We start from the raw sequence: 18,298 nt of genomic DNA, 5'->3' as shown, positions 1-18,298 counted from the left end.
CTTATCGTATCTTTTATTATAAGTTTTCAACAAACCATCGACCATCTACCTATGTACTCCGTATCCCGTACTCGTACTGATCCCTCGCTCCGACCTTGCCACGCATAAGTTGAAGCCGCAATAAACCCTCCACATACCGATTGAGGGGCACAGATTCCAACCACCATCTTTCTTTACCTTGGTGACGGGCGCCCTCGAAGTAATGTCTTCGGCTGCGCCCACGCGACAGGCCCTCCGCCACCTTCGCCACCTGTGCACCGCCGAACCCTTTACCTCGACCAGGGCCCCGGCGTGTCAACCGGCTGGACCAAGAAGAGAAGCTTCGGCAACACCTGCAGCGACGAGGACATCTTGTCTGTTGCCGTCGCGGCGGTCATTCAGCACAAGGCGAGGCCTGAGTCAAGAAGCACGATCATCAAGCGCGGCCTCGCCATCAGCTTCCAGCACCGATGGCCTCAAACACACCCATACCCATGGTCATGCCCACAGCCATCACCCGAACCGTCACCATCAGCATGACAAACCCGAACCCACCACTAAAGAGGATGCTTCTACCACTACCGCCACTCCAGACATAACGAACCACTACACTCTGTTCCCGACGACTCTGGCGGCCGGCCCTCCGCCCCATGGCCCATTCGACATCCCCGCGGCGCAGCTGAAGCGCGAGTTTCTACAGCTGCAAGCGCTGCACCACCCGGACAAGTACCACCACTCGCCGGCGGCCCACCGCCACGCCCGCGCCATGTCGTCGCTGCTCAACACCGCCTACAAGACCCTGGCCGATCCGCTGCTGCGCGCCCGCTACCTGCTGCACCACAGCTACGGCGTCGACATCACCGCCGAGGACAACAACACCCACCGCGGCTTGTCCGACCAGCACACCTTGTTGGAGGTCTTGGAGGCCCAGGAGGCCATCGAGGAAGCCACCACCCAGGCCCAGATCGACTCCCTGAAGGAAGAGAATGATGCCCGCATCAGGGACACGGAGAAGCTGCTGGCCGAGGCCTTTGAAAAGGAGGACATTGAGCTTGCGAAGAGGGAGTGTATCCGTCTCAACTATTGGCGCAGTCTGCAGCAGGGCTTACACGATTGGGAGCCCGGAAAAGAAGTCAGGTTGATACATTGAGTTGTTGGTCAGGAACACTCGCACGAAACGGTGGTATAAGACTCTCTATTCTTCCTGTGATACCCACTATTACATACAAGACAGCGATAAAATGAATTGGGCCTGGTCATGCTTCGCCCATCTTTGACCACATTCAACTGCTTCCCTGATAAGTCCCTGTTGAGCAGTATGTCGATACTTTTCTCATCTTATGCACCCACCCAACCCTTCAGATCTTACCGCTCTCGGCCATCCGTCTTTGTCCTCTCGCCACAAGGTCAAGGCCGCCATCAATCTCAGCCAGTCCACTTTTCCATTGCTTCTTCATCGTGGCCGTCACATCCGGCACGAGCTTCCACTGGCTTGACTCAACGAGGTCACTCTTGACTTCTCTTTTTAGACGTCTTTCCCTTGTGTCATCCTCAGCCTTTTTCTTTTTCGATCCCATTCCACCTCGTTTGGCATCTTGTGCCGCTTCTTCGGCCATGTAGTCGTTCCATTTGTCCCGCTGACTTGGAGGCCAGGTCAAGCTCACAGAGAACACTTCGCGGTCTGCATCTTCCAACATTGGGCTTCGACCTTGCACATTTCGGGACAAGACCAGTCGGTCCAAGCCACAGAAATTCTCCGTGTAGCCCCACGGTCTCATTCCGGCCTTCTCTCGCACAAAGAAGTTGACGCCGAACTCTGTCCAGCTGTGCTCGTAGTTGGCAGGGATGAAACATACGTCCGATACAATGTTGCATATCCAATCCGGCACATGCAGCACGTTCTCCAAGCAGACTGTGTGACTGTCTTTAGCCCCAGGTGCACGCCGTATCTTGATCTCGACCGTGCCAATGCCACGGACAGTTACCTGACGTTGATCCGCCACCGTGACAACATAGGACTTGAAGGAGCTATATGTCTTGAAAGCAGCTCGATCGAGAGCAACATGGATGTTCGAGGCGCTTGAGAAGATCCAATCGTAGCATTGTTTCACCTTGGGCTTTTTGGCTGGAATTCCGTAGGAGATGGTTCGCCGGGATGCGTAGTAGGAGCTCGGCTGGATATCTGGAGGGGGCAGATCTCTTCGAGGGTCAAATTGAAATGCCATTTTGCGCAAAGCCGTGGGTCCAGCCAACTTCCTTAAAGGTTCAATGAATGACATCCAAGCATCTCACGTGAACAAGGCGGTTGACTCAGTTGATAGACTCGTGCCTCGTGAGAGACGGCAATAGTATAGGATAGAGAAGTAATCCGGGTCTGACAAGAACACAGGTTAACCAACAGTCCAAAAGCGTGGCGTAAGGAGTGACGGCAATCCACCAAGTTGATCATCACAAAGCCAAAAAGACTCATTGTGACGGAGAGGCGTTGAACGACTGTTCAAGAGTGCAGCGCTCCTTCCCAATCACGGCCACATCTGAGCAGACGACCAAACAACTTTGAAGGAAACCGCAGACTGTCCATCAGCATCAGCAGGCTGGGGGAGGAGTCAGAGGGTCCTACCTATGGCCAGCAGTGAAGGAAGGATGCACAGGTCATACAGTCCGCTGACCATTCACGTTCGCGTCACCCTTTGGGCCGGGTTATAAAGAGCTGCTGGTCGCCCATTGTAATTGACCCTCCCATCCATTTCTCATATTCTTACCAGCCCTGAAGAACTTGCAGCTCAAAAGAAACAACACGTCTGAAGGAAACCGACGCCTCCCATCTTACCATCCCAAGCTCTGTGATTTATCCAGCTTCTCCGTTTGAGAGCTTACCACTAACTGCGGAAGGCCGAAATGTGTCTATCGATTAGCGACTGTGGTGTTATGGCGAAGGAGCCGATCCCACGACCTCGACCACCACCTCCTCCTCCCGTTCCTAACTGAGTCTTGGTTCTCCCAGATGCGCTATACACATGCTTTGCGTCCAGGATTAAAGTGCTGGGGCAACAAGCTGTACTGGTCAGATGGAGGGGCGATAACACACGAGCCTGAAATGGTTTCCGCGACATAAGTTGGGGCCACCAAGGAATAGCGAAGGACTTTGGAGGTTATCGATCCCACCACGGATCCGCTGAACTCGGGCTTCAAATGTACACCAGGCTAGGTGCCAGGTATTGATCTGGGCTGCGGGCCCTCCACAGAAGTGTAATCGAATCAAATCAAACCATGGATTGATTTGTTCCATAACCTTCTTGATGGTGTCAAGCGCTGCTACAATGGCACTCGGAAATTTCCCACATAGAAAACGGCTGGGCGCCCTGAGACCTCAAGACCTCCTCGCCCTCCCCCATTCATCTAGCCTTAGGCGGTGGAAGTCCCCCACAAGAACCAAGACTGGGGTAGACGCGGGGGTAATAGAGAGGTGGGTGGGTGCTAAGGTGCCTAAGGTGCCTCCTTGCGGGGATAATTGCATACTGTCGCAGGCGAACCCAGCCGTTCTTCCTTCGGGGCATAGGAAGGAGGAGTCCTCATGCTCATGGTTTTTCTGCTCACCCTCAGACTGCGCCTCTGCCACTCGCAGTGGCAAACATGGCCTCCTCTCCCTGTTCCTCCTCCTCCTCCTTCTCCTCTTTCTCCTCTTTCTCCTCTGTACAGCAACGTCGCCATACAAGATGTCGCCCGGTGCCCGAGCTTACTGTCCGATCTGTCAAAAGACGTACAGTCGCCTGGATCATTTGCAACGACACCTCGCAAACCATGCTCCCTGGCGTACATTCGTTTGTGGAACCTGCAGTAAAGCATTTAAGCGCAAAGATGTCCTGCGGCGACATTCGATCAGCTGTCATGCGCACCCTGGGGGCGAGAACGACAACAATCAGAGAAGTGCTCCTGCAAAGGTGAGGAGTAATCGGACTGCCTGTGACCGGTGTGCCAGGTTGAAGCGCGCGTGTGATTCATTGCAGCCCTGCAGCAATTGCGCCGCAAAAAAAGAAACCTGCTCCTATGCCTGGCTTTGGGACGACGTGCCCCGAAATGACCTTGAGCATACGCTGGACATAGGAAATGAAAGTGGATGTAGCACAATATCGACTTCGCTTCCTTTCCCCCATATGCCGACACTCCATACCACCTGGTCTGAGGGTCAGACAGAACCACAGTCTCTTGTACACGACTGCAGGGAGCAAATCGACTTACCTCCGGGCTCGCTCGATCTTACGCCCAATGGACTGGACCCCTGGTGGGCGGTCAGGGAGGAACTATCCCAAGATAATGACTTCACAACGTTTGCTCTGGGGACCGACTCCTCTGAATTAGAGCACGACCCTCTGGAGTCCTTCAGCTTCCTGTCACGGTTTACGAGTAATGACAAAGGCATGGGCGGGGCATTTGCAATTGACACCGAAGCATTGAGAGGGATTCTACCAGAGCCTTGGTTGTCGGAGAAAGAATCGGATGGCTGGAACGAAGGGGCTGATAATGGTGGTCCTCCGCCATACGACAACCGACATGTGCTGCAGAGAAGGCAACCCTCTTCTCCCACTGGTTGGGATCAAGCAGCAGATGCTGCCTCCGCTTTCAGCCCTGACTGGTCGGTCCAACTTCCTCTCCAGTCGCTCCCCGTTTCTCAGTGGATGGATCCTTCCGCGGCTCAGAATGTCTCCTTGCAAGTATTGAGATCCAATTCCACCAGAGGTTCTCATTCCCTGATGCGATCCCACACAGACTACGAGTCCAAATACCGCCACTTGGCGATTAAGTCACACCAGATCTTCGTAGCGATCAAAGCAATGTCGCTGGGCGGTCAGGGCGTGGAGTCCATCAATAGGACGAACGCGGACGATTGGTCACCGTTTTTAGAGCGGGAATGCGTCGACTTTTTCTGTCCAGCTAATCTACATCGCTTCCAGGAGTATTTCTGGGCTCTCTGGTATCCCAACTGTCCAACTATCCATAAGCCCACTTTTGACGCTACAACTGCACCTCATCAACTACTGGCTGCAATGGCCTTGATTGGCGCATCCCTATCTCCACACAAGAACGACAACTCACGGGCTAAGCTGTGGTTCGATGCTGTGGAAAAAATGGTCTTCTACGATGAGACAACCTACAATGTCGAGGAAGGGAGTTGCGTTCCCTGCCCTCCGGACCGGCTAGAAGCGAGACTTCGTGCCCTTCAGGCCTCTTACGCAGTGTGCCTCTATCAGAACTGGGAGGGTCGGGATGCCGCCAAAGGGAGGATTCGAAGGCAGAGATATAGCATGGTAATCTCGCTTGCGCGTGATTTGATGTGTTATGCCAACCATACTGGACTGGACCACTTAGATCTGCACAGCCTCTCCTGGAAGCAGTTTGTGGTGAGAGAGGAGCTGATTCGGTCCATCATGTATGTCTTCCTGCTCGACACGGCTTTTACCATCTTCAACAACCTTCCCCCCCGGATGGTCCTCCGAGAAACAACGAATGACCTGGCCTGTCCCGAACCTTGCTTCCAAGCGCCTACCGCGGTCGACTGCTTCAATAAAATCCAGAACTGGATTTCCCATCCGCAATATAAAAAGGGTGTTCCTTTCTACGCTGCCGTCCGAAGTTTGCGACAAAAGACACTGGACATAGAGACCAGAGCGTACCTATCCCAATGCGGTGTCCTCAATCTTTGGACGATTGTGTCGTCCTTCCACAGTTTCCTTTTCAACATCGACCCAGTCTTTGGCTCCGACGCACAGTTTGAGACGCTGAGGAATGCCATAACGAACTGGATGGTCGTGTGGGATCTACGCTTCGAACCTGGCTTCTCGGACTGCTATGGCACCCACGACCCCTTGGGCCCTCAATGTATGACAGAACCTGACAAGCCGTGGAAGCGGATCGGGTTTTACAGGAATGCTCCAGAATATTGGTTGTTGGCCCGCATCATGCTGGAAAAAGTAGAATCGTCTCGACAAACTGCCAACGCTGGGGAAAGCCTGTTGGGACGTGAAGACTGGCGTAGGACCGGAGTCTCTCCAATCCTCTCCAGGTTTGACGAGACCAGCATGGACCAGGTGAATGACTTGATTACCAGCTTTCAGCCGCTAAGCATGAATGAATAATGTATACGGAATACTACAAATACCTACACCTTTCTGCATCACCATATCCAGCCACGCGAGGGTGAGAGAGAAATTCCAGGGTTTGACAGGGGTTCGGTTGGCAAAGCCAATGACTTCCCCCTCGGTTGCGGAGCGGGCTCGAATATCCAAGGCAAGTCTATTCCCCCCACAACTAACTCCCGCCATCATACATAAAACTCCGCTACGGTGATATCGGAGGGGGCGGGGTGGGGGGAGGGGCCGTAGATCAGGCCCTGCTTTGCTGGCATCAGGTAATGAGTGAGAAAACCAAGGGGGTAAACAAGTCCAGCTCCAAAGAGGCGGTGTGTGGTCTTATTTTCACTTAAAAGGAGGTGTTCTCCCATATTCCTGCCGGTATTGGTTCATCCTCATCAGGTTGACACGCCAGGCAGTCAAGACCTTCACCAGACTGTTACATCTGTCAATAATGGAACACCACATCAACGGCGAGGCCACGCCGGACACACGTCGAAGGCCAAATGCACAGGCTCCAAAGAATCATGGTGACCCTCTAGTCTTGCCGCCGGGCATCAGTTCACAGACCTTCAAGGTGTTCATTGTGAGGGTCATCAATATTGTCGGCGAATCCAACGTGGACGTGATCAAGGACGCCCAACAACTCGGCAAGGACAGCTATCTCGACCCGAGCAAGGTGCACGACATGTTCTATATCTCCGACGAGGACTACTTTGTCAGCTCGGCGGTTGTGGCGCCGCGAAACGTCCAGGACGTCCAGGCCATCATACGGCTTTCCAACGAGTTGGTCGTCCCCTTGTGGCCCTTCTCGGTGGGAAGGAATGTTGGCTATGGTGGTGCCGCGCCTCGAGTGCCTGGCAGCGTCGGGCTGGACATGGGCAAGAACATGAACCAAGTTCTCGAGGTCGATGTGGACGGTGCCTACGCTCTAGTCGAGCCGGGCGTCACCTTCTCCGACTTGCACGACTATTTGGTCCAGAACAATCTCCGAGACAAACTCTGGATCGACGTGCCTGACCTCGGAGGGGGATCAGTTCTAGGGAACACAATTGAAAGGGGCGTTGGATATACGGTATGACTGATTCTCCTTTCCCGAATCGTCTAGATGGTGCATAGTCTGACGTGTCTCGATTTGGGATCTAGCCCTACGGTGATCACTGGATGATGCATTGTGGTCTTGAAGTCGTCCTCCCGGATGGCAGTCTGCTTCGTACCGGCATGGGCGCTCTACCCAATCCTGAAGCGGACTCTAGCCTACCAGCTGACCAACAGCCGGCTAACAAGTGCTGGCAGCATTTCAACTATGGGTTTGGCCCGTACAATGACGGCATCTTTACGCAGTCGTCGCTGGGTAAGTGATTGAGATTGGTCCTGCGGTTTCATCCCCATCGAGAACGTCCACCATGATACTAAGAGCTTGTTAACGTAGGGATCGTGGTTAAGATGGGCATCTGGTTGATGCCCAACCCGGGTGGGTATCAATCGTACCTGATCACCATCCCACGCGATGAGGACCTCCATCAAGCGGTCGAAATCATTCGACCACTCCGGACGGCCATGGTGTTGCAAAATGTGCCTACTATTCGCCATCTCCTTCTTGACGCGGCCGTGCTGGTACGTCCATGCGGGCTGTTGATGCCCCTCTTACTGTCTTGTTTTGATTTGAGATGAGCTAAGTAAACATTTTGGTCTGTTGTTCAGGGAGATCGAAAAGCGTACAGCAATTCCGACAAGCCACTGACCGATACCGAAATGGACGTCATCGCGAAGAAGCTCAACCTAGGCCGATGGAACTTCTACGGCGCTCTGTACGGACCGCCTCCGATCCGGGATGCGCTGTGGCAGGTGGTCAAGGCCTCGTTTTCCGCCATTCCAGGAGCCAAATTCTACTTCCCCGAAGAGATTCCGGAAAACAAGGTGCTGCAGATCCGGCACGACACAATGCAGGGCATCCCGAGCATGGACGAGCTCAAGTGGGTGGACTGGCTGCCGAACGGGGCACACCTGTTTTTCAGCCCGATCGCCAAAGTCACCGGGGACGACGCCATGGCGCAGTACAAGGTCAGCCGTCAGCGATGCGAGGAGTTTGGGTTTGACTTCATTGGCGACTTTGTGGTGGGGATGCGTGAGATCCATCATATCGTCTGCATTGTCTTCGACCGCAAGGACCCCAAGCAGCGCCGCAATGCCCACCAACTAATCCGCACCCTCATCGACGACGCTGCGAAGCATGGTTGGGGTGAGTACCGCACACATCTGGCGCTGATGGACCAGATCGCCGGCACGTACAACTTCAACAACAACGCACAGATGAAGTTGAATGAAACGATCAAGAACGCCCTGGACCCCAAGGGCATCTTGGCTCCGGGTAAGAATGGCATATGGCCCAAGTCCTACGATGGCCAGGCTTGGAAAGTGCCTCTGTAGTGGTTGATGGTTAATTGATAATTGAGATTTGATACATAGCAGCCCCCTGCCCAGGTAGCGCGGAGTACTCGCCCGTACTCCGTATATACACAAATACGGCGGACGTGATCTTCATGGAGCGCACTGCCTGTCCAGAGTATTTCCTTCGTGCTTCCTTCGTGCTTCCTATTTCCCTCCTTTCCACTCTCATCTGTATCACCGCGCATCCACCACCTGGAGGGCGGCTCTAACGGGCAGTCTGTTGCTTGTAACTAATAATTCTCTCCCTCTCATCCGTATCTCGTCCTCGTACTCTGAAGTTCCTCGGATTTCCCATCACAACACTGGCGCCGTCCTACCCCTGCTGCGAGTCTCTTCAGTATCTGGTCTCCAGGCCGCCCGGACTCGGTGCAGGCGTAAAGCTTACTGAAGGCGTACTACAAGTAGACCTCCACACCTGAGGCGCTAAGTGCGTCTCAGTCTGGGTGTCGCGGCTCAACCTTCTATATGAAGTACTACAGACCAGGTGGGATCTAGGGCGGGGCGACAGAGTCTTCCATAGGTCCGACCAGGCGTCAGTCTGCCACTGGGACTTGGGTCGAAGTCCCCTTCAAGCCACACTCGATCAGCCTGTCTCCTGAACACGCACCATGGTTGGGCAACATGTTCACGCACGCTGGGCCTCGGGCGCAGTTTCGGGCAAAGAACGAGGAGATGAAGGAGACAACTTGAACCAACGGTAGGAGGGGTGTCTTGGCTAGCAGCTCGGTCTCCAGTCGCCCAGTTGCACTGCGTGTTGCAGGCCAGCCAAGCTTGTCCGGCTACAGTACGGAGCATATCCTGTCGATGCGAGGCACTGTTCCTGTGCGCGCTCGCCTCGGCGAGACTTCCCAGGCAAAACCTGACATGCAGGAACTGAAATCCCCCGGATCCCGAGCGGCTGTTGGGTCCTCACTGCATCCCCACAATAAAACGGCGACTTGTGAGCGTTTCCAGCGGTACAGAGAGGTTATTGCTGTATCCCTGTAAGGTACGTACCACATATTCTCTGATGAAGCGGCACAGAGGTCCTCACAACAGTTTGGGCTGGGCGTCGTGGCGAGGACCGACAGTTCTTGCGAAAAGGTATATGTATGGCGACTTCTCCAGACATCTCTGGCACTGAATACAGAGAGAGACAGCGAGACAGTCAGACACAGACACAGACAAGTCATATTCCTCCTGCACTTCAGCTTTCCCAACACCTGACCATCATCACATCGCCTCGACACCTACTCAACTACACTCAGCGCCCTCCTCTCCATCAATCTCAACACGCTCGCTGTCGAACCATCGACACTACTTAAACACACACTTCTTTTCCGACCACACGCGCCATTATCACCATGTCGTCCTCCAGCAGCGATAGCTACAGCTCCAACTCCAGAACCGGCTCCACCAACTCCGACACGTCCACCCATCACAGCCGCAGTGTGCTGCTGGGTGGAGCGCAAGCATGGTCGTTCGAACACCTCGAACACGTGGAATTTGCCTTCCCCGAAGTCGAAAATGCTCCGGCGTTGCCGATCGACATCAAACTGTCATCACGCACATCGTCCCCAGCGACCGAGCCTGCCAGCCCGGTGGCCTTCTCCTGGGACCGGCCAGGGAACAACGAAGTCACCGACTTCCACGTCGACGACACGATCGCCCGGAACACCAGAGAGGAAATCGGCGAGTCCATGCTGCGAGAAATGCGGCGCCGCGCCCTGGTCAGAGAAGCCGCAAGGCGTTCCCCGCCCACACCTACCCGTTCGACGTCCACCCCGCCGCCCCCCGAGCCTACCACCGAAGGGAGACGCCGCTTCCAGCGCATCCCGCTGATGGAGACCGACGACGGGATCGAAGTGCCTCTCGTCCCGCTCATCGGCCGTATCGAGAACCTCGTCAGGTACCCGAGCTGGGCTGAACCGTCGCCGCGGGCACCGGCACTGCCAACCCGGCGTCCTGCCCTGACTGCCAACATCCCGGTCGTTGCCGATGGCGATGACGAGGATGACAATGACTACGGCTACAACGACTACGGCTACAACAATGACGACGAGGAGGACAATGACAATGACGGCGACAGTGTCGGTGTCGGTGTTGTCGTTGGCGACGGCGACGGCCAGGCTCAATCTCCACATGGCCAATTTTGGTTCATCAACGTGGCCATCTTGAATCAGATGAAACGACGGGCCGCCATCCAATGCTGAGCCAACGCCAGCCATGATCCATGAGATCCAGGCACGCACCATCGCCATCACTAGGCATTCGGGGGAAGCAGGGCCGCATGTATTTTTAGGAGGGACATCAGGATAGGAGGTGATTAGAGCAGAGGATATCGGATAGTACTCTGTACAGTAGCACTGCTTGATGTGATGACCAGATGTGTACTAGGATGGCCTTGACTCATGATAGCTTGATTACCTTGTATGTATCGTATACCGAGATGTTCTGTTCCTCTTTCATCCCGTCCTTTTTCACTTCACTCCCCTTCCTCTGCACTCTCACTTCCATTCCCTCATTCCCTCCACTTCCACTTCCACTTCCAACCTCTTATAGTCCTCGTGGTCGCGGTCGTGCTCGTGCTCGTCCCTTATCCTCTGTGTCTACTTCCATGTTTGATTCTGTCTGATTCTATGTTTGATTCCGTGTCTGATTCCGTGTCTGATTCTATGTCTGATTCCGTGTCTGATTCTGTGTCTGATTCTGTGTCTGATTCTGTGTCTGATCTGTCCGCCCCTTGCACTTAGTTACACTAAGTTAAACTCACGCTTACATTTGCATTTACAATCCCATTCCTTTCTTCAAAAGGCAGCCAGGCTCACGCTCACGCTCAGGCGCACACTCCCGCTCACACTCACACTCACGCTCACACTCACACTCACGCTCACACTCACGCCCACGCCATAGTCAGGACAACAACCACCAACCACCAACCACCTCCAGATTTCCTCCCACGTTGTCATCATGTGCATTCCGTGCTCCTTGTCTCTGTTCATAATCTTACAGAGTACGGAATATGGAGTACTCCGTCCGTCTGGTCGAGCTCAGGAGGCATCCTCAAGAGGCAGAGGCTCTCATGTCCAAGACACTGACGATGACACTGCTACATTACATGGATATCTATCCATCCGTACATTGTTGGTGTTGGTGTGATTGCTACGACGTCTACCTGCGTAGTAAGCCCACAGTGCTACATTACATGCATATCCATCCGTACATTGTTGGTGTTGGTGTGATTGCTACGACGTCTACCTGCGTAGTAAGCCCACAGTGCTACATTACATGTATATCCATCTGTACATTGTTGGTGTTGGTGTGGTTGCTACGACGTCTCCCTACATGGTAAGCCTTAGCCCACATTCGGTCGGTACTAGTATCAAACAGTCAATCATTCAAGCTATTCATCATCTTAACATAATTCTTTTCATGACCGCCCTCACCATCGGACCTCAGACCTCAGACCTCAGACCTCAGACCTCAGACCTCAGACCTCAGTCCTCAGTCCTCCCTCGGTCACGCTAGACTCTGACACAAGCCCTGCAAAATGTTCCCGGGGTCAAATAAATGATGATAAATCCGCTCCCTTCTTCTGTTGTTACATTTGCATCTGCACATCTTGCTTCTCCCTCTCACCCTCGCTCGGAGCAAGTGTCTCACTTCTCATTCGTTCTCGGTCCACATCCATCTTCTGGTCCAGTAACATACCCTGACCTCCTTGCTGCGATTGCTGTTGCGGCGGGCTCCGTCCTAACTTCTCGCACCATCCCTCGGCGCTTACCAGGGTATCATTCACCACCCGACTGACCTGAGTCATCATGTCAAGGCCTTCCTCCGCAAGCACCATGACTCGTCTTCCACTCTTGACTGCCTCGGAGCTTCCCGCAGAGCTGGAATCTGATGCGTCACTTCCTGCCATGCTGGCCATGTTGAATCGTTGCGGGAGGCTGATCAGATGGCGGTGGACCAGATCACGGGCATTTTGAGGCAATGCGCCACCAGCATAGTTGGAGACAATGCCGACAACGTGTTTGAGAGTTTGGAGTACGTCGCTCTTGAGAGCGTTGATACGCGCGGAGAGCGCAGCTTGTCTCCTTTCTTGCTGAGTCTGAGTAATACTGGCCACAGACATGGGAGATGGTTGCTCGCCTGGAGTGATACCTTCATCCCAGCGCTCGAGGAGGGTCTTTAGATTTTGGATCGCTTCACCGAGGCGGCCATTAGCCCACCGCAGCCAGCTCAAACAATACCGCAGACTTCGAATGGAATCTTCCCTCATGGCAATTCCAAGCCCACTGGTGGAAATGACGAGTTGTTGACGCCAGCCAGCAGGAGGCTGACTGTCACGAGACTTCAGTAGGACTTCTTGCTCAGCGTATGGCGGAGAACGGTCGCCTGCACTGTAGGCTGGTGGGGTTTCGGTATACATTAGTTCGGAGCTCAAACGACGAGTCCCATCAGGAGCAATATCTGGGTAGCCTTTCTCGACATCCGAGGACCGTGTCGAACCGGGAGTCGACCTCTCTTCGCGCTTTGGCTGCAGCGCCCAGCGTAGACCGCCTTCGACCCCCGAGATCCGGGCAACGGTGCCAGCGATGGGAAGACCGACATTTTTTTCGGTCCATTCAGCGCCGGGAATGTATGACTGGGTGGTCTTGTACGCGGACAGCGAACCATTGATCAGACTCGCTGCCAAAGGATATTGACTGGTAAACAGTCTTATGAGAGGTTCGGGCTGGTCGGAGTCGTAACTGGTCTGAGTCTGGACGAGGGTGGGTGGAGGTTGAGATTGCCTGGGAGAGTGGTATTCTGTAACGTCACATGTCAGCATTGAGAGCACCGTGGAGCGAGTGGCAGTGGCAGTGCATAGCGTACTTTGTTGCAGACTATTGAGGGTCTCGGCCGCCTCCATGTCTTCGGCCGACATACCAGACAGGACGCTGGCGGCTCTGGTCGAGCGATCATCGGAGCGCCTCATGTCGATGTCTAAGGAGGGTTTGTGGGTGTCGGTAGAGGAGCGGTGGGCGGAAAGAGGAGGAGAGAACGGAGGCGGGACCGCATAAAGAGGGTTGGGCGACTGTGAGTCCATTGAAAAAGGGAAATGAGGCGAGGCGACTTGCACGCCCGCTTGGGGAAGAGTCCGAATCGGTCAGGGTGTGAATGCTGATGTGGCCGTGACGGGCAGGGGGGATTGGAAACGGGCCGAGGCCTAAGCCTCCTCTATATTCTGGCGCGCGCGCATGGTACGGGTGTGAAGGAGTGTGGGAGGATGTGAATAGAGAGTTGGACCGAGATACTAAGTCAGTGTTGCAGGAGACGGTGTAGACATCGGGCCGTAGGAGGCTGAATGGTCTGGAGACACGATGCAGACGGTGACAGCGACGATGATGAAGAATAATGAATATGGAACATGAAGGGAAAGGGCCGACGGGGGTGAAAAGAGGGAAAATGGCAGTGATCACATGCCGCAGTCAGAGCGACACGTCCAGCTCCACGATTGGAGCAAACGCAGGTGCCTTGGAGCCACTAACATGCCTGGAGAAGACAATCCTAGCCTGCTACTGGCCGACTAACACCATTAGCATTGCTAGCTTCACTAGCGCTGTTGGCACTAATAGAACAGAGCATGTATGCCGGCATGTGCGTTTGCGTTTCCCACTGGCGGCCGGCAATCGGCACACCTTCTTACAAGAGTATGTAGACGTACGGAATACGCTCTACACACCGTCGTCGGTGAACCGTTACACTACCATGGCCTGGCTGCCTCTGGACTCTATTGCACCAGAATCCGTCTCAGTCGGACGTTGTTCCAGCGATGCTACTGCTCCTCCCCCGCAGTCTTTCCTCCTGTGCTGCCCGCCAGCACGCCCACTATCTGATCTAAATCTCCCCACGAGGATGGCGTCTTGGGGAAGGAAAACAAAATAACAGCGTCCGCCGCCGATGCACCCAGCGAACGTGGCTTGATCGCCTGGCCTGCAACACTGAGCCGGAGCTCTGTCGCCATGGCGGTCGACATCAAGGTGGAAACAAAAGAGTCTGGTCACGATTCAGTGGCTCCTCTCATTGTTGACGCGACCGAAGCTGTTCTTGTCCTAGGTATCACTCAAGGTGTCTCTCACGTTCTGTCAGGTCTTGGAGTTCGCCTACGTCCATTTCCGCGTTTGCGTCAGGGTTTGGGTCACGGTCTGTACCGTTGGGTTCTGCCTCCGCAACATCACCTCTCCTCTTCTTGGCTGTTCGTTTGTAGTTAAAGAAGGACCAGAACAGCAGAGCATTCACACAAATCAGCACATACAGCCTCACAGTAATGAATAGGATCAGGTCATGCGAGTTCGCGAGAAATGATCTAGTGAATACCTGACTGATGTCTCCATTTGTATAGCTGGACAAAGCATTCGGTCCCATAACACAAAAGGTCCACTGTTACACCCACCAAGGCTCGTCGGAGGGTGATGTTCCAAACGGCCACACCAAAGATGAGCACACTCAGGCTCATGAACACCTCGGTGGTGACAAGAGGTGCTTCGATGGCGTACGAAGTCTGCGATAGATCCAGCGCCGACCCCGAGAAGATTCGCGTATCTGTAGAATGAGATGGACCACTGCGACGATAGGCAATGTAAGGCCAGTGATCAAGTCGGCATTGATGCTATCCGTGGTCCGCTGGCGCCTATGCAGGGTCCAGGATATCAGGCAGGCCATCAGGGTCAGATACCATCCACGTAGAGCATGTTGATTTGCTAACAGCAGATCATTCTGGTTGGTAACTGCTAACATTGGACGCGAATGCTGAATGATATGAGCATCCCTGGCCTTGTCTTGCCTGTGTATCTAGTGTTGGCTCTCACCTACAAGAGACCTGTTCAACACTCAGGGGCTCGGGTGCGGAGAAACATTTTTGCGGGTGCGGAGGGACAACGCGGAGGCATCAACTGGCGGACTTGAGCCTGCGTCCACCACGACACGGACACGAACAAACACCAACACCGACACCGACACCGACAAAGCCTCGGACGTGCCAGGGGAGTCGTCTCATCTGATCTGGGCTCGATTATTTGTGTTAAACTGGGCTCATCCAACTGCGCGTGCCTCTCTAGAAGCCAGCCATGGCCACTGAACACTGAGCACGTAAAGTCAATGCCGCCATGGACTCTCAGCAATACTCTGCGGCATCCCATCCATCAGACCAGGCCGGGCGGTCGATATTCCCCAAGGGCCCCGTCTTCAGCCTGGATGATTTCTCCAGCCGAGACTTCATAGCCAAAGACTTCATCGAGTCCCTGACCGAGAGTGCACAACCATCTAATCGCCGATCACACGGGATCGACGCCCCTTTCGACCCCAAACCTCTAATTCGAACCTTTGAACAAGCCGCGCGACGGCTTGATGAACTCTCGGGAGAACTGGAGCAGCGAGAAAACGAACTCTCCGCTGCAGTTAGGAGAGCGGAAGCGCAACATGCCGGCAACACCGAAACACTGGGGCGGAAGCTCAACCAGACCATTGAGAGTTTTCGAAAACTCGACACCTCGTTGAATTCGGACCGTGGTGAGAAATGGGGTGGCAACGTCGCCGTGGAGACCGGTCGTCGGATCGAAGAGCTCGATCGGCAGAGAACAAAAGCCTTGGATGCACACTTCTTGATCGAGTGCTGGGATGAGGTCAGCAACCGAGGCGAGCTTACGCTACTGGAGAATTTGAGGCGCTCTGGCACTGGCGAGGGAAAGATCAGATCCGCCAATATAGCCCGGCAGCTGCTTCGAATCAGCCAGAGGCTCGATCCGAAAAGCCACGGGCAGTCCAACGGCGTGTCGCCGCAATCGGGCGGAATCACAAACGGGGTGACCGGGAGCGGGAGCGGGAGCAGGAACTTCAACACGCGAGAAGTCATTGAAAGATTCATTGAAACACTGGAGAATGACATGCTCAAGCTATTTGATGATTTCTACAGACGCCAGAATTTCGAAGAGATGAAGAACTGCGCGATCGTGTTGCAAGACTTTAACGGAGGCGCATCTGTGCAGGCGGCTTTCGTGAATCAGCACCAGTTCTTCATCGACAGGAGCAATCTTGTGACAGACGAGATCGGCGGCGATCAAGAAACTTGGATGCGACTGTCCGACCCCGACGCCGACCTTCCTGGGGTTGAACCTGGCCTTCAGTCGCTGATCGATGAAGTCAAGGTTGTGGTCCAAGAAGAGTCGGCAATCATCAAGAGAGCCTTCCCATACCCGGAACAAGTACTGGGGAAATTCGTGCAGAGAGTGTTTCAGCAGTCGATCCAGCAAAGACTCGAACTGGTGCTGGAGAAAGCTGAGTCGGAATCCACTCTCGCATATCTAAGATCGCTGCAGGCGGCGAGAAGCTACATCAGCATTCTAGTGGACGACCTGAAAGCACATGGCTTGACCGAGCACCCGGAATCCGTCACCTCTCAAACCAGTCAACTGCTAGATCAGCAGCTCGACGAGCTCTTCACACCCTACTTCGGAGGATCGGCTTACATTGATAAAGAAAAGCACAACCTACAAGAACTGTACAAATCACTTTTGTTCAAATTCGAGCTGTTCCATTCTCGCCGGCAGAAAGAGCCCAAGACATATCTGGCGTCGCTGAGGAATCGTGGTCAAGAACTGCTCGCCTCGGCGCGAGAGGCCACGGACGCGTACGTGAAGAGCCTAGACTTGGAGAAAATGTCTTCGACACAAAAAAGAATCCTCCTGTCTGTTGCGGGCCTCAAGAACACAGACAAGGCCCAGCCGGACGTCGAGCTGTCCGAAGAGGATGGCAGGTTGCACGTGGCGTTTGCGAAAAGAATGCTGAAGTGGCTAGCCGAGGGAGTGCGAAGAGGCCTTGAGCTTGGGGGCGGTTCCGAGACGCCCAAAGACGTGGCGGCCCTGTTGAACCTGATCCTCAAGAACCTGCTGGAGCTGTATGTCGAAGTGGCTCTGGAGGCGGCGGCGGACAGTGCGTCAACGGCCGAGACGTCCAAGCGAGAGCAACCCGACCTGTCGTACCTGAGCATTTTACGGACGGCAGTACACATCACGCACCTTGTGCAAAGCTGCGTCAACACGCTGCTCATCCCTCTAGCCGGGTCGAGTCTGACGACGCGGCGGGAAATGGAGAAGAGCACGCGGGCGGCGGTGGCGCGGATCGAAGACCAAATCAACACGATCGAGCAACAGAGCATCGACGCCGTGCTCAACTGGACCACGCGGCTCCTGTCGAACCAGAACCGAAACGACTTCCGCCCACGGGCGGAGACGGAAGCCGAAGCGGCGGCGCTCGAGCAGGCGCAGACGGCGACGTGCGACAGCGTGTGCCGCTTCCTAGCTCTCTTCCACGACACAGCAGCCGAGGCCTTTGACGGCGCCAACCTGCACGCCCTGCTGACCGAGGTGGCCGTCGGCTTCCGCGCCCAGCTCCTGCAGCACTTCACCAAGTTCCAGGTCAACCGCATCGGCGGCGTCATGCTGGCCCGCGACATGAGCCGCTACGTGCAGCTGCTGCGCTCCTGGGATCTCGACGACCCCTTCCACGCAAGCCTCGAGGTGCTGACCGAGATTGCGAGCATTTTCGTCCTGCTGCCCGACGCCCTCAAGGACCGCCTGCGAGCCCAGGTCCTGGCCAATCTCGGCAAGGAGAATCTGCGGCCCTATCTGCTGAAACGGGACGACTATATGGAAGTAGGCATGCAGAGTCTGCTTCATTCACTGTGAATGTTGAATGTTGAATGGTGATTAACGACCACA

At 54.7% G+C, this 18,298-nt stretch overlaps 7 protein-coding genes across 7 annotated transcripts; 5 read left to right on the top strand and 2 right to left on the bottom strand.

Moving 5' to 3' along the window:
* Positions 1-202: 202 nt before the first annotated feature.
* On the top strand, positions 203-1,129 carry A1O3_00226 (uncharacterized protein; the record flags this gene model as incomplete). Its single annotated transcript, XM_007730376.1, has 1 exon — positions 203-1,129. One exon carries the CDS (start codon positions 203-205, stop codon positions 1,127-1,129), a length of 927 nt encoding a protein of 308 aa, XP_007728566.1.
* Positions 1,130-1,337: 208 nt separating this feature from the next.
* Positions 1,338-2,204, bottom strand: A1O3_00225 (uncharacterized protein; the record flags this gene model as incomplete). Its single annotated transcript, XM_007730375.1, has 1 exon — positions 1,338-2,204. One exon carries the CDS (start codon positions 2,202-2,204, stop codon positions 1,338-1,340), a length of 867 nt encoding a protein of 288 aa, XP_007728565.1.
* Positions 2,205-4,133: 1,929 nt separating this feature from the next.
* On the top strand, positions 4,134-6,113 carry A1O3_00224 (uncharacterized protein; the record flags this gene model as incomplete). Its single annotated transcript, XM_007730374.1, has 1 exon — positions 4,134-6,113. One exon carries the CDS (start codon positions 4,134-4,136, stop codon positions 6,111-6,113), a length of 1,980 nt encoding a protein of 659 aa, XP_007728564.1.
* Positions 6,114-6,561: 448 nt separating this feature from the next.
* On the top strand, positions 6,562-8,537 carry A1O3_00223 (vanillyl-alcohol oxidase; the record flags this gene model as incomplete). The annotated part of the gene is made up of 4 exons (XM_007730373.1): positions 6,562-7,182; positions 7,254-7,461; positions 7,540-7,724; positions 7,812-8,537. The coding sequence occupies 4 exons, from the start codon at positions 6,562-6,564 to the stop codon at positions 8,535-8,537; spliced, it is 1,740 nt and encodes a 579-aa protein (XP_007728563.1).
* A 1,364-nt stretch (positions 8,538-9,901) lies between these two features.
* A1O3_00222 (uncharacterized protein) lies at positions 9,902-10,750 on the top strand (the record flags this gene model as incomplete). The annotated part of the gene is made up of 1 exon (XM_007730372.1): positions 9,902-10,750. The coding sequence occupies one exon, from the start codon at positions 9,902-9,904 to the stop codon at positions 10,748-10,750; it is 849 nt and encodes a 282-aa protein (XP_007728562.1).
* Positions 10,751-12,138: 1,388 nt separating this feature from the next.
* Positions 12,139-13,629, bottom strand: A1O3_00221 (uncharacterized protein; the record flags this gene model as incomplete). The annotated part of the gene is made up of 2 exons (XM_007730371.1): positions 12,139-13,349; positions 13,416-13,629. 2 exons carry the CDS (start codon positions 13,627-13,629, stop codon positions 12,139-12,141), a joined length of 1,425 nt encoding a protein of 474 aa, XP_007728561.1.
* Positions 13,630-15,688: 2,059 nt separating this feature from the next.
* On the top strand, positions 15,689-18,265 carry A1O3_00220 (uncharacterized protein; the record flags this gene model as incomplete). The annotated part of the gene is made up of 1 exon (XM_007730370.1): positions 15,689-18,265. The coding sequence occupies one exon, from the start codon at positions 15,689-15,691 to the stop codon at positions 18,263-18,265; it is 2,577 nt and encodes an 858-aa protein (XP_007728560.1).
* Positions 18,266-18,298: the final 33 nt, after the last annotated feature.

Source organism: Capronia epimyces, assembly GCF_000585565.1.
Source record: "Capronia epimyces CBS 606.96 chromosome Unknown aczIQ-supercont1.1, whole genome shotgun sequence".
NCBI lineage: Eukaryota > Fungi > Ascomycota > Eurotiomycetes > Chaetothyriales > Herpotrichiellaceae > Capronia > Capronia epimyces.
Note: the sequence above shows the minus strand (reverse complement) of the source record. Positions and strands in the feature narration are given on the sequence as shown.